The following is an 18,787-nucleotide window of genomic DNA, read 5'->3' as shown; positions in this document are numbered from 1 at the left end:
ATACACACTCACTCTGCAGTGACCTCCATACACACTGTGCAGTGACCTCCATACACACCATGCAGTGACCTCCATACACACCATGCAGTGACCTCCATACACACTCACTCTGCAGTGACCTCCATACACACCATGCAGTGACCTCCATACACACTCACTCTGCAGTGACCTCCATACACACACTGTGCAGTGACCTCCATACACACCGTGCAGTGACCTCCATACACACTCACTCTGCAGTGACCTCCATACACACCATGCAGTGACCTCCATACACACCATGCAGTGACCTCCATACACACCGTGCAGTGACCTCCATACACACACTGTGCAGTGCATATGGTTACACTCACAGGCATACATCTCTCTTATGTACAATAATAGTAAATTTAAGAAATTTAAGTAAGGTATTAGTAGCTATCCCTAAAATACATTTATTCTAAACAGGAATATGAAAAATCAATCTGGTAGAGAAAGAGAGAGAGAGAGAATACTGATGGAAAATAAAGAATTACCCACATTTTTGCCTAACAAAATGGCAGAGCTTCTGCAATTGATGGTGATGCTGGTGGTGGTGGTGATAGTGGAAATGATGGTGATAGGGACAGTGGTGGTAAATGTTGGTGGTGGTGACAGTAGTGGTGGTGGTGGTGGTGACAGTGATGACGGGTGGCGACAATGGTAACGACAGTGAGGACAGAGGGGGGCTGCTGCTGGTGGCAGTGATGTTTGTCTAATGATAATGTGCGGATGGCTGTTTGGTATAAGATTTCTGAGGCCTCTGCCGTGGTGGAAACACCCTTTCCTCGGAACAGCTGGTAACCATGGAACAAAAAACGCTTAAAACAGGAATTCACACCTTTCAGTTCAGTAATGCTCTGACTCAGAAGAAATCCCACAAGGAAACCTAACTTTGCAGTAAATATCTGTGCACAAAAGCAATAATTACTGCATTATTACATCATTTAAAAAGGCAAGGGCTTATATCATTTAAAAACCTAGAGTTGGCACTGTGGTTCATGATTTATTTATGTGAGTAAATAATAAAAGACATTAAATATTTTGTAAATATATTAACAAAGATTGTTAATGATGTGAAAAACCAGCATGACATGCTATTTAAAAATCAGCATGTGTTTTTTACATAATATAAAATGTGTCTCTACTGGTTCTCAGTTGCCTAAAATATGTACGTACAACATAAGTGGAGATCTGCCAAATTCCACCAATAATTATTTTCTATAAAACAGGGGGTTGTGGGTAATTTTTACATCTTAATTCAATTTTGCCCTTTATGTCTGACTCATTTTCAATGAAGATTTGTCACTTTTAGAATCAGACATGATAGGACAAGTCTGCAAATCCCAGCACTCAGCAGACTGAGGTGAGAGGATCCCAAATTTGGGGCCATCCTGTATTAGACATCAAGTGCCAAGCTATCCAGGACTACATAATGAGACCTTATGTCAACACCAAAAACCAACAGCCACATCACATTCATGTTTGTAAATACACTTTCCTCTTCATACCAAGTGATGATCTCCATAAAAACTAATTGAAATAAAATCCCCACATTAATGTGTGTGTACATATCGTATAACTGGTCCATCGTATTGGTAGGCAGATCCCATATAAATTTAAAGGCAGGCTCTGTTTAGCTTTGTTTAAATACACCTTCAAAAACCACTGGAGAAGAACAAAGAAACCCTGGCCTGGTGGTGCACAGCTGTGTGCTTAAGAGGAAAATGCCTGGTGATTAAACTAAGGTACTTACAAGTCAAGCATTAAAACAAACCTTATAGCTAATCTTTGTGTACTATATATTCTCCCCATAAAAGGATCCACAAGAAGCAGATACTTATAATACTGAAAATTCCCCAGCCATGTCCCTACCATACTTTCTGGGGCTTCCTTAGCAACCAGCTGCTGCAGCAGTCTCCTCCTGGATACTTTAAGATAGTGACAGCAACCTCCTTTTTCTGTTAATGTTAAATAAACCAATTGGAGGAAACCTAGGCCCAGTGCCTGGGCTTGTGCAAAACCAGAACAAATAAGCAGTCCTAGAACGATGACCATGAAAAGCAATGAGCCAACTGCAAGGACCACAGGGCTGCAGGGAAGCATAGTCACATGTTCTCAGCTGCCAAAGCCACTTAACATGCATGCCTTTCTGGGTACAAGGTTTCTGAATACTTCAGGTTTTTGAAGAGTGAGGCCAGCGTGAACAGCTGCCCCCACAGGCTGCTGGGTGTCTGGCCAGTTAGGAAAGGAACACTGCTGGCCTCCTCTTCTAAAGAAGAGTGGATCCCACCTGCTCCTCACCAAAATGGTTATAAATAAGTTTTCTCACAAGTCCTAAGCTTGTCTAATTACACACCCACTCCTCCGTCAGTCACTAAAATTTCTCCTTTCATCGTGTCTGCTGGATCTCTTTGTTCTCCCAGAAGGGTTCAAAGGAGGTTAATGCTTCTTTAAGTTGAAGTATATTCTATCATGGAGGGTAATAGGAAGCCAGGTCAAACTAGAAAACCTGACAGGAGAGACTGAGGCAAGAACTACATAGAGGCTACCTGCATGCATTTCCCAAGAACTCCACATTCTTCAAACCAACTCCTGTAAATATACGACATGGTTAGAGGGGAGATACTTCCGAAGTCTTTCCTGGCACACCTTAAAGAGTTTGTGCTCTGCTTTGTCATATAAAATGCATTTTTTTTTTTTTTTTTTTTTTACTTATGCCATCACCAAGCGGTAAGGATTCCAAGCTCTGTGGAGACCTGTCATCTTAAAAGTAACCAAATAAATCATCGTCAGTCCTTCTTGTTCCTGCTCAGCTCCTCCCCAGTTTACAAAACTCCTCTGTTCTCTAAGAGCTCAGAAGCACGGAGGAGTCACGCCCACATGACCAACACCAAACCAAAGGCCAGGCTAGGCTAGGCAATGGCAGTACCCTTTCCAGGGGATGAACCTTAGCTTGGCCCTGACTTCAACATTTTCAACCTCATGGAAGATTTATTAGTGTGGTAGTTTGTTATTACAGCCTATATGTGTGATGTTTGCACAAGAAAATGTCCTAATCACAAGGCACCCTCTGGTTTAGAACAGAGTCCCACCAAATACCCCCAGGCTGTGCAAAAGACAGCCCAAATGTTCCAGAAGTCATAAGTGAGAAACAAAGAGGGACTCATGCTGAATGGCTTCTGGAATCTGATTATGACAGCCTCTCATGTGGAGGCCTTTGAAAGGTATGTCCTTTAGTGGTACCACCTCCCTCCACTCCCTGGTCCTACCTAGCTTGGCCATCATGACCCAACCCTTACAATACTCTCCCTACATGTACATGTGAGGGGCAGAGGACAACCTTGGAAGTCATTGTTCTGTTTTTGAGACATGGTCTCTTTCTGACCTGAAACTCAACAAGTAGACTAGGTTTGCCCATCAACTAACTGCAGGAACCCTCCTATTTCCATTCCCTCCCCTTCCTCCTTCCCTTCCCTCCGCCCCCATAACAACATACCTGGCTTCTTCAGCATGGGTTCTGAGGCTTGCAAAGTCTTAACAAATTGAATTATCTCCCCAAGAGAGATAAGTACTGTTGACCTTGGCATACACCAATTGATCTAGGTCAATTGATCTAAGACAGTGAAAGAATGAACTCTGCCCTTCTCTGTCCCAAGGTCCCTTCTCAACAATGATGATAATGAACAGACAAATGAACATGAGTACTCAAACACAGAATGAAAACTCTCTCTCTCGCTCTCTCTCTCTGTGTGTGTGTATGTATGTGTGTGTGTGTGTTATTGAGACCATACACCACAAATTATTTATTATTATTCAAACAAGTCCATGTCCTTGGTGTTGACTCGCTGCCCAGCTTGATAATCAACAGGCCCCAAAAAAGTAGACCTAGACGCCAGAAGCAGATGCCCATGGTACAGTAGTGTTCTTTACCCCTGTGTCACGAGAGTATCCTGCATGCGAGGATTGTGGAAGGGAAAACAGGCAAAAGCTGGGACTGATGCCTCACTCTGCACAGACTGCCAAGATTGTCCAGCTGACAAGTCTACGAGTAAACACGTGTGGAAACAGGAAGACAAGCCCCATATTTGTATCCTGCTCGTGTGCGCATCTTTCAAGTGCTATACTATTTTACTAATTCTGAAGTTTCACTGACAGCAAACCAGATGTTTACAGCACAGTCATGCTTCTCCCCATCCAAGCAGCAGGACTGGTCATCATGGTCTGGTCCACTGAAGGGCTATTTGACTTTATGAACCTCTTCCAAAACACAGATGAACAGTGGCCTGGAGGCTAAGCTAGCTAGACCATAGGGACCCCTCCTACAGGCTGTTTGCTTATGCTTTAGATTTCAACCATGTTAATACACTTCCTAAGATTTCAGGGTCCAGAGCCAAACTGGGAGTAAATAGTGCACAGGACACATAAGAGTGGGACAGTGGGCTCCCTCCATCCCTCTTAGACCTGAAAAAAATTACAAATCGTTGTAGATAATTCATTCTTGTATCTCTCCTGATTTCACATTTGGATACATTTAAATTCAGTCACTGGACTCATTTTATTCCTGCTGCCTTCTCCTATGTAGTATCTCCACACTCCTCTCATTTCTCATTGACCAGTAATGGTTGCCCCTCCAGCTGAGTCCAGAGCTGCCACTCACCTGACTCCCTCCTTGGAGAGCATCACTGTGTCATCTTCGTTCGTTTATCCCTAGTAACACTCTGTGTCTAGTAAACAATAAGCACTGAGGAAGAGGAAAATAAGACTTAGGGGGAGAAATAGTTCATAGAATTTAGAGAACATTCAGGGATGTTTCCAGGAATATTACATCATAAAAAATGGAATAGTTGAGACAATGTTTTTATGTTTATGTATATACAAACGCAGCCGATTTTTGTTCTTCAGAGCAAAGCAACCTTGTTTGTTTGTTTGTTTGTTTGTTTGTTTGTTTGTTTTTAATGGAAGAAAAGCATTTGGTGTGGCTTACAGTTCCAGAGGGAGAGTCCATAATGATGGGGAGAGGCATGGCAGAAGGAAGCCAAAGTAGGAAGCTGAGAAATAGCATTTTCCACTGCAACTCTGAAGCGGAGAGCGAACTGGAAGTAGGGTAAGCCTATGAACCCTCAAAGCTTACCCCAATGATGTACTTCCCCCAGCGAGGCTGTAGCACCTCCCCAGACACATACCTTTTACAACTTGTCATTCCAATGTCAAAGACAGAACAAATAGGTCTGAAATACACAATTGTCGGTAGCCACCTTGGAGGCTGGCTAAATTCATCGAATGCAATAACCAGACACTGATGTAATGCTGAAGCTTTGAAAGTGGTTTAATCATTAAAATTACCCAAATAAATCTTCAGAAGCAGCATTGCGAGCTTTCCCGTGTAAGTGGCCACCTCGCTCTAAGTCTTGCAGTCCAGCTCCTGCAGTACTCACCCAGCCTTGGGTGCTTCCGGTTTCATCACCACCATCAATTTGTTGCTACACTCGGGGCTTTTAACCTTATAAATAAAGTTATGCTGCATCTGCTGCCCATAAAACTCTTCTCTCTTTTATCTCCTAACCACCCAATTGCTCATTAGAAAGGTTTAGAATCCATGGACCCAAGCTCTGAAAGCACCAAGTGATAAAATATGTCATTTCTTAAAATGACAATGTGACTGATTCCCTCCAGGGCTCAGGTTGCTTCTTAGCATGAGGCTCCCTGAACCTATCTCATCCTTTGAACTTCATAGCACTTCAAACACAACTCCATTAAAGCACATCTCTCTTTGCAGGCTGGCTAGTGTATGCATCTGGGCATTTTTAATAGCTATGTTTATTTCTTATTTATGGGTACAGAGCTCTGGAACTCCACCACCACCCACATCAATTGGTACCTAGACCTTACCAGCCATGTGACTAAGACAAAGTGCTGTTCAGATGCCTCATTCTCGGGCTGGTGTAACGGGAGCACTGGCAAAGTAAAGCAGAGGCCTCAGAATACAGACACTCACCCTGTTAAGTGAGCCAGCTTCCGAGTGAGTCCACGGTCAAAGTGACAGTTGACGACACTAGGCTCTAAGCTCTCATTTCCTAACTCCACACTGGATCCACCCACGTGGGTTAAACTGAAGGAGCCTACACAATAGCCATCACAGTGGTATGTGCAACTCAGACCCTCCCTCCCAGAAAAAAAGCTCAGCTAGTATATGACTCTGTAGCATTAGTGATCCCAAACCTCTTCCAGGAATGGGGAAGTGTGACCAACTTGTTGGAGAAAGTATGTCACTGTGGAGGTGGACCTTGAGGTCTCATGTGCTCAAGCCATGCCCAGTGAGACAGACCACTTCCTGTGGCCTGTGAGTCAAGATGTAAGGACTCTCAGCACCCTGCTCCAGCACCATGTTTGCCTGCAAGCTGCTGGGTCGCATCATGATGATGATGGACTAAGCCTCTGATAATGTAAGCCAGCACAACTAAATGTCCTTTATAAGACTTGCCATGGTCATGGTGTCTGTTCACAGCAGTAGAATGCTAAGACAAGTGCTCTGAGATCTAGTGACCAAAATGTTTTCTTTTTCTAACCTTCATTCCTGGTTCCCCTGCTGCAACAACGACGACCCTCCTCACTTAGCTTCACAGGCCCATGTTCACTATTCAGGCCCAGGTATTAGAAGATGATGAGGACTAATGAAGTCTAAGCCAGAGGCACACCCTCCACACCCTCCCCCCAGATTAAAGTGTCAGAATATCAATCAGAATTAAGCCAGTGTTTGCGTTACATTCATCCAAAAACCATTTTTCAAGTTTGACATCTCTGAAATGGGAATACCTCTCACAAAAGAAAGGTATAGTGTAAATGTAGAACAATTTAATGTTGCCTCCTACAAACTTAGAGTCAGTAAAAACTGATCAAACTAAACCTGCAGTGTCTATTATTGTCTTAGTATGAAAACTTACAAGCTCAGGTGAGCTAATCACCCCAACCCCAGAGTATTTTATGCATCTCAGAAAGCCTTGTGATCCCTTTGTCTGGGAACCTTGTTCTTAAGCCACTGGACTGGAGAGACAGCTCAGCGGGTAAGAGCATTGGCTGCTCTTCTACAGGACCTAGGTTCAATTCCCATTAACCATGTGACGACTCACAACTGTCTCTAACTACATTCCCAGGACATCTGAAGCCCTCTTTTGGGCTCCACAGGCATCGGGTACACACTTGATGCACAGACATACATGTAGGCAAAACACTCCTACACATAAAGGATAAAATAGATGAATATAACTCTGCTATTTCTAAGAAAAATAAAACAAAGGAAAGCAGTGTTGCATGGGTTCCTGAACTTGAAGACAGCTTTCTAAGCGTCATTTTTTGTTTGTTTGTCTGGTTGGTTGGTTGGTTGGTTGGTTGGTTTTTTTAATGAATCACTTTGCACCATGCACTGACTCACTAAACTGTGAAGGCGCTGCCTCTTCATTGATTTCCCTAAGAGCTGAGTAGAGAATGTGAGAACAAGGACTCAATTGAGAGCCTTTCATAACAAGCTCATCCATTTTCACACATTCAGAGTGCCTTCTCCACCCAGCATTGGCCTTGACATGTTGCTCTGTTGAGTCACATAAACTCACAGCAGGCCTGCCTCTTTGACAGCCTATCCCAACTCCTCCCTCTTTGTCTTTCTGTTGCTGATAAGATCATCTTTCTGTTTTCTGTTGCTTGTCCCTTTTTTCAATCATCTGGGCAATGTGTCCTCCCAGCACCAGCTTCAGCAGGGAATCTGGACACTCAGCCCCCTCCCCAGTGCAATGCTCAGAAGGGACCCCAGCTCAGTGCTGTGCATCTTTAAGGACCAGGGCCTGGCTTGATTTTCAGAACTAAGAATTAAGGCTCAGGTGTGTGAGTGTTATGAGAGTGACATTATCATCACTACCATCATCAATGAGAGAGTGGAAAACCGAACTTCAGCCACTGCCTCCAGCCCTTCCTTCTTCTAGGTTCATGGCTCCTTCTGCCTTGTCATTCTCTCTCAGCTCAAGAAGAGCAGATAAATCATAGCACCAGAAAAACGTCATCCATAGCACAGCCCTGGGGCACCTCAGAGGGTATGGACACATTGCACATTATTCTTATAACAGTGACTTTGAAGGTACAACAGTGTGATCAAATAAGCTTTAAAATATACTTGGGTATGTCTTTGGGAGCAAAGAAAGGAGATGAGAGAAAGATTAAGGCAGTAAGTGCTTGCATTTCCTTCTGAAACTTCAGCATGTGTCGTTTTCAATTTTTGAAAGTGATTATGCAATTTCCCAGGCCTCTCCGCCTTGCTTTGCTCTGTTTTATCATTACCAAGAAGTAAGGACCCAACCCCTCATCAGCTGCAGCACTTGGGAGAATGGAACCTCCCACCTCACCTGAACAGCATAACTGAGCTGACCCTGTAGACAGGGTCATGGATGAGCCAGCCCTGAGGACGTGAAGGGTCATAGTTAGTACCACCTCCCTTCATCTTTGATGTGGTGGTGAGGGCGAGGGAGAGATGCCCCTCTCCTTGACCCTACTGCCTCCAGCTGGCAAAGGAGCTGACCCTTTTACCAGCTGCAGCACTCGAGAAAGCAGGTCCTGCACAGCAGAAATGACCCTGTTGACAGGGTGCAGAGGAGCCAACCCGGGAATGTGAGCAGGGGAGACCTGGCCCCGCCCCTCATCTGCCATATGCCAGCATGGGCTGGGGATAAATGTTCCCCCCATCAATGCCTGAAACAGGTGAGAGAGCTGGCCCTGAGTCGTAAGAGAGGGAGAGCACCAGCTTCAGCACTCAGGAGGGCAGGCCCCGCACCTCACCTGGGCAGCACAATAGAGCCAATCCTGTCGGCAGAGGTGTGGGTGAGCCGGCCTGAAGTTGTGAGCATGGGAGAGCTGTCCCCATTACTCATCTGTCACGTGGCAGCACAGATGGGAAAGAGATGCCCTGCCGTACCCCGCCCCACCCTGCCCATCAACGCCTGAGGCCGGTAGGAGAGCTGGCCCACTAGTCATAAGAGTGGGAGAGTTGTTCCTGACCCTCAGCAGCTGCAGCATTCCAGACAACACAGTAGAGCTGGCCCTGAGGACATGAAAGTGGGAGAACTGGCCAGACCACTTCCTCTCATGGCAAGGAGTGAGCTAGCCAAGGTAGGGCAGCAGAGCTCTCCCTGGTGGTAAAGTCGGGCTGACCAACCCTGCAACTACCCAGGCCCAGAACCAGAGTTATGAGTGGGCCACCCCATTATCCACCCGACCTGTAATCTGCTGAAGCACATGAAGGGGCTGGTCCTGCACACCCAAGGCTGCAGGATCTCCACCACACAGGACAATGACAGGATAACCAAGAGGAGTTTCAGGGAGAGCCCAGAATCAATAGTATAGCAGAAACCAGAGGCTTCAAAGCAGACCAATGACCCTTTGCAATGAACACCCACAAGTGAAGATGTATGGACATGGACGGAAGGGTTTGCTGCATGACTGTGCCACGCCACAGGTTCCATGGCAAGACTGATGGTTTTCTCTTCTCTTTTTTCCTTCTTTCTTTTTTTCTTTATTTCTCTTAAATTTTATTTCATTTTATTTTGGAGGGGGAGGTTGCAAGGGCAGAGAGTGGATACCAAGGGACAGGGAAATAAATGGGTGAGATGTGAAAAACACAAAGGATGAATAAAAAGAAAGTTCAGAAAAAAGTAGAGTGATTTCCCAGGGTTGTGCTACTTCCAGGGACCACATTGATATGAGTGGCCTGAGGCCAAGTTGATGTCCATGGTCCAGACTGCCTCTGAGAGCCTTGTCTGGATCCATGGTCCTACTGCTGATGGGAGCAGTGTTTGTGGTCTGTGCTGTCACCATAAAACACGTAGAAGCCCATGATCCATGCTCGCACTGACTGCTAAGTGCAAGGAAGCTACTTTTGCAGTGTTACCAATGATTGCTGTGATACACAGTCGAGAAAAGGGGACATGGAAGGAAGGTTTCTGGGACAACCCCTACCCCCACACCACACCTCCCCTCCAAAAAAAAGTAACGACCACGCAGGAAGCTATGCAAGAGAACTCTTAAAAAGTATGGTAAGGATACTTAAGTGCAGCTCTCCACAATTGATGGCTTCTGGCTGGGATGCAGGAGGGGAAGGATTCGATTGTACTTAAGGGACAGGACCCTGAGGGTTTAACCATGCTCCAGTGAGTATGTAGTTAACACAAATTGGACTCGGTTCTTTTTTTTTTTTTAATTTAAATTTTAGGTTTTTTTTTTTCTTGTAGGGGAGGGAAGTCACAAGAATGCTTAGATGAGCATGGAAGGACTAGGAATGAGTGTGGTGGGATGCATGATGTGAAATTCCCAAAGAACCAATAAAAACATTTAAAAAAAAAAAAAAAAAAAGTAGAGTGGGCGAGAGAAATAAAAGAAGGGGAGGAGGGATGGAGTGAGGAGAGGAGTACAATGAGTTTCAGCCACTGCCTCCACATTATAAGGAGGGTGATTAACTACAACTCCAGTGCCAAGGGAAGACTCCTACAAGTGTTTTTGTTCAAGATTGATTCCTAGTAAGCAAATTTGGACTCATAGACTATGCCTTTTCCACATCCTACACATACCCAGCAGACTCTGAAGCAGTTCTCAAATTAGACAATAACTGTCTTGGCTACTTCACTATTTCTGTGACAAAACACCGTGGCAGAGGCAGCTTCTACAAGAAAGTGTTTAATTGGGCTCATGGTTTCAGAGGGTTAGAGTCCAGGATGGCGTGGTGGCAGAAACAGCTGAGAGCTCACATCTTGACCCATAATCAGAAAGCAAAAAGGACACATGAGAAATGGCCTGGGTCTTTTGAACCCTCAAAGCCTGAACCTCCTCCTATAAAGTCACACATCCTAAGCCTTCTCACACAGTTCCACTGACTGGGGACCAGGTATTCACATGTATGAGCCCATGGGTGCTATTCAACCACCACAATAACATATCGTCCAGGCAGAATTATGTTGAAAAATAGAGGTCCAGGGTTTGCAGGAGACTGATTGTGCAAGAGCTAGAGGTTGGGAATGCAGACATGGTGAGGTGCTCCACTAGCAGGTGCTGTATTCTGTCTCAGAGAGAGGTGGGGTGGGGAGAGTCATCTTTGTTTCCTTTCCTGTTTCTATGATAAGATACTCTGATAACAGCAACTCGGGAGAGAAAGGGTTTATCATGGTGGGAAAGATACAGTAGCAAGCAGTGAAGACTGGCAGCAGAAGCAGGAGACTGGATGGTCACATTACATCTGCACTTAGGAAGTAGAGGCGTTAACAGAAAGTGGGGCCAGTTGTCTCCAGTGACCCACTTCCTCCAGTGAAGCTCCGCCTGTTAGACTCCAGTTTTCCCAAACCACCAGCTTGAGATGCATGAGCATATGGTGGTCACATCACATTCAAACTATCGGGAGGCAGGAAGGAAGAAAGGAAGGAAGGAAGGAAGGAAGGAAAAAGGCAAAGGAGAAAGGGAAGGGAAGAGAGGAAAAAGAAAGGAAAGGAAAGGAAAGGAAAGGAAAGGAAAGGAAAGGAAAAAAAAAGAAAAGGAAAGGAAAGGAAAGGTGCCTAACCAGGAATGGTAGTATACACCTTTAGTCCCAGCACTTGGGAGGCAGAAGCAGGCTGATCTCCAAGAAACCTGGGTTCCAAGTCAGCTTGGTCTACATAGTGAATTCCAGGCTAGCCAGGGCTACAAAGTAGACCCTGTCTTAAGAAGAAGAAGGAGGGGGAGGGGGAGGGAAGAGAAGAAGAAGAAGAAGAAGAAGAAGAAGAAGAAGAAGAAGAAGAAGAAGAAGAAGAAGAAGAAGAACTTTCAAATAGTGAAATATACTGTTTTTCTTCACATTGCATATACATGTGAATAAAAGCATGGTTTAAGACTGGAAAAAAAGAGGATGTAAAGAATTGTTAGCTTAACTAAGTTGCTCTACACTTAAGACTGGGGACATGGGAGGGAGAGAGGGAAGGAGGGAGGGGGAACTGAGATCAATATGTAAAATAAGAAAAAATAATAAACATATATTTTAAAAAGGAAGATTAAAACCCAGCATAAAAAAAAATACACTTGAGTTCTTAGAAAATTATACTTAAGACCCAATGATTATTGGCTTAGTGTTGTCCAAGGCTAACAGACTCATTTCTACAGAAAATCTCATTTGATCTTCAAAACTCAGTAAGATCATCTCACTTGACAGATTAACAGCTGTCAAACATGTTTAGATCCAAAGTAGACAGAGGCCATGGTGCCTTTTAAGGAGCAAAATGAACTGGTAAAATTTAAATTGGATGCCAATTCTTCATAGGTTCCAGGATAGACAACATATAACTACAGAAAAAACAAAAGCCACTTGGCCTAATGGAGGAATGATCAGCCAAGTCTCTTCAGAGAAAGGAATCTGTGTGCGAGTGTGCATATATGCATGCATGCCGGGTCACACCAGGAAGATTCAGCTACTGCATCAATGTCACCACCCTCCAGTACACACCCTGCAGAATCACTTGATCTGGGTACCTCATCTGACCAGCTCTGTCCAGTGTTTCAAGAGAAAAGGAGCTTAACTTCACTGATGAAATGTGAATCATCACAGCATGATCTGACCACAAGTTGTAAAGGCAACTTTCTGAGCAGTCATGTGATTGTTTACTTCAAATAGCACAAAAGCAGCCCTTGCTAAAGCTCTCTATTCTTTTCATTAAAAACAAACCTAAATTGTTAATAAATGTTGAGTGAAAACACAATTGTAATATTTTCATTTGTGAGTGAAAAACACCCACCCATAAAAGGTCAGATGGTTTGCCTTCTCTCAGCCACAGAGGCAGCCAGCAGCAGAGTCAGTGTTAAATGCTTTCTCCATGAAATGATGCAAACTCTTTAAATTGTATTCAAGTTGAATGTGGTAAGACAACATCTTCAATCTCAGTACTCCAGAGGCAGAGGCAGGAGGATGACCAGAAGTTCACACAAAACAAAAGATAGTGGCTCTTCTATAAATACTAGTGAAAGGCAATTTGCAGAAACCGGCAACTTGTGCTGAGTTCAATAATAATAAGACTGCTAATGCTTCACCAAGGAAATGCGTCCTGTGCAGTCTTGTTAATAATGTGCTGGGCAGTGGGCCATTCCATCAATTTTCTGGTTTGACTTGAAAAGACTACTTGAGATGGCCAGAGGCTGAGTTTCTTCCCAGTTCAAAGAAAAAAAGAAAGAAGAAAGAAAGCAAGAAAACAAGCAAGAAAGGAAGAAAGGAAGGAAGGAAGGAAGGAAGGAAGGGAGAGAGAGAGAGAGAGAGAGAGAGAGAGAGAGAGAGAGAGAGAGAGAGAAAGGGTTTCTGGCCATACCACCCAGAATGTAATTGTCAAGCAAAACAAAACAGAAATCCTTTGATGACCACAGTGTGGTTGCTGAGAACAGTGCTGTTAGGGTTTGAATGTGAGGTGTCTCCCACAGGCTCATGTATTTGAAGAACTCATGTTTGGTGGGCTGTTTTGTTTTTGTTTGTGTTTTGTTTGTTTGGTTTGTGCTTTTTGTTTGTTTTTTGTTTTGTTTGTTTGTGTTTGTTTTTGTTTTGATTTGTTTTTGAGACAGGGTTTCTCTGTATTGCTTTGGAGGCTGGCCTGGAACTAGCTCTTGTAGACAGGCTGGCCTCAAACTCACAGAGATCCGCCTGCCTCTGCCTCTGGAGTGCTGGGGTTAAAGGTGTGTGCCATTACCTTGGTGGGCTGTTTTAAAAGGTATGAACTTGTACCTCACTGGTGGCTGGAGATGGAAGACCGAAAACAAGAGTTCTCTCTGATTCTAGCCCCAAACCTTTTGCTTCCTGGTTCAGCAGGCTATGAGTAAGCTGTGCTGTTAGGAGTAGGTTTTCCCTGCAGGCCTAGACCCACAACTGTGCCAGCCTCAAATAATACACAGAGACTCTGTATTTGATATAATGCTGTAGGCCAGTTACTAGTTTCTTATCTGCTAGCTCTGTCTTAATTATTAACCCATTTCTATTAATCTAAGTACTTCCACATGGTCTTATCTTATCGGAGAGAGGGGCTGGCATTCTTCTTTCTCCATCATCCATCTTGGATCTCCTCCCTACTCCTTCCTCTCTCCTCCTAGTCTCCTCGTCCTGCCTATCTTGCTTTCCTATTGGCCAACAGTGATTTATTCATTAACCAATATGAGAAATATATTTACAGAATGACATCTCCCATCATCTCCTCTTTTCTGTCTAAAATAAAAGAAATGGTTTTAAGCTTAATAGTAAAATATATAACAAAACAGTTATCAAATAAGAACCATAGTTAACAATATTTAGTCCATTGACATTTAGTAAATATTCTATCATCTATCCTATCTTTGTGAGTCTAAAGTCTTATATGTATCTTATCTTTAATCCTAACCAAGGAAAACTATAACCATAACTGTCTTCAACTCCATCAAATAACACAGAAAGATAATATATAAACTCTAGAAATGACAGAGACAACTCACTGCCTGGTCAGTCACCCGAAGTTCTTCTGTAATCTTCCATCTTCAGCCCATAGGCCATAGTCTGTCTGTCAGACTCCTCAACAAAGCAGGAAACTTTAAACTGTCCACCTATATTGGCAGTTTGTCCGTCACTTTTCTCTGTGTCCTTTAAAGAGTTTTGTGGTCATTAGCCATTTATAGCCAACCCCATTTAAATGAAAACAAACATTTATAGACAATATTTGGGTGTCGTTCTTTCCACACTGCTTCCTGCTGGTAGGGGGCGCTGTCACGGGGATCCTAAGAAGACAAAGAAATCCTGGCTGTATTCTGCAAGGCTGCCTTGTCCAGTGGACATTGCTTCAGGGGGTCTTGCTTGATCAAACCATGTTAGTCTGGAAGGAATCCACAGGTTTTCTTTTGCTGTGGAAACAAAAATAGAAATCCTTTTCCCCAGTAACCTGTCCTTAGACTTAAATTTGGAAGTCAAAGCATTTTAAAAATATATAAATTGAATTAATCCAGCAGTATTTCTTTTAACAGTTATTTCCTCAGCAGTCAAACAATTTAAAGACAATAGAATAGTGTATAGTATCCAAAGTTTCTCTGTGCTTTCCATCTTTACCTGGCTTTTTTTTTTTTTTTTTTTTTAACTGTTTTATTTCTACTTTCATTTTTTTGAGACAGGGTTTCTCTGTGTAACTTTGGCTGCCCTGGAATTCACTCCGTACACCAGGTTTATTTTGAAATCACAGAGATATGCTTGCCTCTGCTGGAATTAAAGGCATGTGCCACCACACTCAGCTACTCTGTCTTTTTATCATTCTGTTTTAAACCATTTTATCCTGTTTCATTTTCTCTCCCAAGCCTACATATATTTTAAAACACACTGTAAACCTTTAAAGGTGTTCCCTAATCCGAATCTGTTTTTACTGTAAATCTTTATCTTTTTGGGATCACGAGTCTTTTATCTGGTAAACAACAACATTGCTAAAAATGAAAGCCACAGCTGTATTAGCCTATCCAAGATGGCAGCGGGCACTTTTACGGCCAGAACTGAGAGCTGTGCTCACAGCCTTGGTCTACACTGCCATCCAGCAGCATGTTGCTGGCTTGGAGATGCGGTCACTGCCATTGCCGCTCTGGTACACACCATTCAGTTGCAACAGGAGTTCTTTTAAAGCCTTCTGATTTTTGCCACTTATGCTGAGTCAGGAAATCTCCCTTAAAGGAGCTGTGCAAATTTCTGCTTGTCTCTAGCAAAACAGAGTCCAACTGAGGAAAATGCTGCTACCAAGAAGTCTTGCTTGTCTTTGTTCTTTTGTTTCTAAAACCCTTTCTTAAGCTTCTGTTACATTTTAAGTGGAAGTTCTTCCGTCCATGTTGGACTCCATTTTGTTATGAGTAAGGTTTTTCCTTGCAGGCCTGGACCCACAGCTGCGCCAGCCCCAAATAATACATAAAGATGCTGTATTAAATATAAATGCTGTTGGCCAGTTACTTGTTTCTTATCGGCTAGCTCTGTCTTAAATATTAACCCATTTCTATTAATCTAAGTACTTCCATGTGGTCTTATCTTACCGGAGAGAGGGTCCAAAGTTGTTCTCCCTGAAGTCTCTACATATTGAATCTCCTCCTACCTCTCTCCCTGAAACCTCCTTGTCTCCTAGTCCCACCTATCTTGCTTTCCTATTGGCCAACAGTGCCTTATTCATTAACCAATAAGAAAAACATATTTACAGAATGACATCTCCCATGACTGTGCTACAGCCATTATAAACTATTGACCAGTCAAAATAAATCTTCCCTCCATTAAGGATGCTTCTTAAGGGGTATTTGGTCACAGTAACATTCCAGTTATGGAAGAGACCCAGTGTTCCTAGCTTTAGGTGAGCAGAGGAGCAGAAGACATTGATCCCTGTGATGAGGAGGGTCTTGTTGAGGACATTTATTCTTTTAAGAATAAACAGAAATAAAATTAGTGGTATGTTAGTATGGGCACAAATTATCTTCTCTTTCAAAACAATTCATTTTATTTTTTGTGTATTAGTGTTTTACCTATATGGATGTATATATGTGTACCATATGCCTGCCTGGTGCCCAAGGATATCAGAAAAGGGCATTGGATCTGCATCTTGGCTCCCTGAGCCTGAGCCAGCAGACACAGCTCCTTTCTGCCCTGGTTTTGGGTCAGAAGACATAATGGAGTTTTCTTTTCTGATAGTAAAGGAATCACTGACATTAACAACAAATCCACAGAGACATCCATTTCAATCCTAAATTTCCAGACAAATACACTTTTAAATAAACATTTCTTCTTTTTAAAATTTTTGGATTTTTTTTTCTTTTTTGTATATGAGATTTTCACCTGCATGTACGCATGTGTATCACAGGCATGCATGGTACCAAGGAGGTTAAAAACAAGAGAGAATCAGTTCTGTTCCATGGTAGAATTACAGAGGGTTGTAAGCTACAATGTCGTGCTGGGAGCTGAACCCAGATCCTCTGCAAGAGCAACAAGTGCTCTGTTAACTGCTGAACCATCTGTCCAGCCCCACAAACACACTGATTTTCTGACAACTCGATTTTTGAGTATTGATAGTGGAAACTTGGTATCCAGAAAGGGCAGCTGTTTGGTGCTTTCACTATCAGTATCACAAGGCATTGTTCAGCTGATGCACACAGAGACAGTCATACTAGGTCATAAGTTATTAAAAACATATGGTGGAAAACTGGGGAGGGGGTAATAGCTCAGTGGTAGAGCACTTGTCTAGCACACTCAAATCCTTGGCTTTGATCCATAGTAACACACACACACACACACACACACACACACACACACAATCATGCATAATGGTCAATAGCCATGAGTCTCTCTACTCCTATCCCTTTATCCCACCTCACTGAGGTTGAACAAATCCCACCTTGGGAATACCCTTGTTCTCCCCAAAATCCAGCAATCAAAAGGGTTAATGCCTGGCAGGAACTGAGCAGATATGCTGCAGGCACTTCCCATCCTGGTTGATTAGGAAGCACCAAGCCACAAAGGGGTTAAGTATATTGAATGTTACCCCCCAGTTTTAGGGTGATGAAGCTGACACAAATCAATCGAACTGTGTTTTGTTAGGTTTTGTTTGAAACTACAGCAATACCACTCAGACCTAAGCATGCAACAGAATCCTTGGAGGACTTGATAAGGCGTGCACTGCTGGGCCTCACCCTCAGAGGTTCTGAGTCAGTAGGTCCAGGGTGGGGTCTGGGAATACACACAGTTCCCAGGCCATGTGGATGTAGCTCATTCACTGGTCTACAGGGAGCCTCAGTTAGAAATGGATCTTAGTAGTCATTCTTTTAAATATCAGCATGCACACGAGTAACATTCAGAGTCAGGATGCTGGCTCTTTCTTAATCAATGGATCTGATGTAGTCTGATGCCCTACATTTCTACTGACGAGACCTTCACCTTGTATCAAGGTCTATGTGGGACTTGAATAGCAAGAACCGGGGCACTAAAGAGAATTCACTCTTCATCTCCACACAGTGAAAGCTCTGTCTATAAGTCTGTTTTTCTGTCTACAGTCCCCTGCTGACCCTCTTTCTTTCGTTGACTATATTTTAACTCTATCTTCTTTTGCTATTTTTCTTCTTACTTGCTTCCTTTTCCCCTTCATCTCTCTACTTGGTTCCTTCCCATCTCACTTTCTGGTTTTCTTGCCAGCTTTTGAAGTTTTTTTTTTTTTTTAAATCCTGACTTCTCTCTGGACTGAGTGTCTATCTAAATTTTTTAAATAGCAAACAAAATAAAACAGAACAAAACTACAGCTCTAGTTGCTCATAAGGAAACTCCCCAGACTGTCTCTGACTTTCACGTTTCCAATGACAATGTCAGGAATGAGTCTAGGAAAATGCAAGTGAGCACATGTTGGGGAAACAATACAGCTGGCCGGGTCCAAAGGAAATGCCCAGACTCCTCTTATTCTAGAAAGTTCTTAACTGGGACTGTTTTTGCTGAGACTAGAAATCTTCCTTGTCTATGAACTAATACAGCAAACATTTTGTTTTAAGATATGAGTTGTGTAAACTTGACTGTTTTCTGGTGTTTAATGCTGCTTAAATCTAGTAGAGAACAAACAGGCTTCTGTAAGCTTTCCTCAGCACTCTCCTTGCCCTAGGGCTGGGCAAGCTGCTTGGCAGCAAATTCTATGGAAGTCTGCAAGTCTTAGCACTAGAGGACAGAAGTGTGGCCTAGCCTCACAACCCCCCCAGAAACTGGAGGATGAGGCAGACATTT

General features: G+C 43.3%; 1 protein-coding gene across 1 annotated transcript in view; it reads left to right on the top strand.

Moving 5' to 3' along the window:
• The first annotated feature begins 535 nt into the window (after positions 1-535).
• Positions 536-18,787, top strand: part of LOC127224705 (thioredoxin domain-containing protein 8) — a 48,373-nt gene continuing 30,121 nt past the window's right edge. The window contains exon 1 of the mRNA XM_051187823.1: positions 536-681. Within this exon, the coding sequence (XP_051043780.1) occupies positions 536-681 (146 nt within the window). The remainder of the gene's footprint in view (positions 682-18,787) is intronic.

This window comes from Phodopus roborovskii, unplaced genomic scaffold, assembly GCF_943737965.1.
Source record: "Phodopus roborovskii unplaced genomic scaffold, PHOROB, whole genome shotgun sequence".
NCBI classification, from domain to species: Eukaryota; Metazoa; Chordata; class Mammalia; order Rodentia; family Cricetidae; genus Phodopus; species Phodopus roborovskii.
The sequence above is the reverse complement of the archived record's forward strand: the minus strand, read 5'-3'. Positions and strand labels throughout refer to the sequence as shown.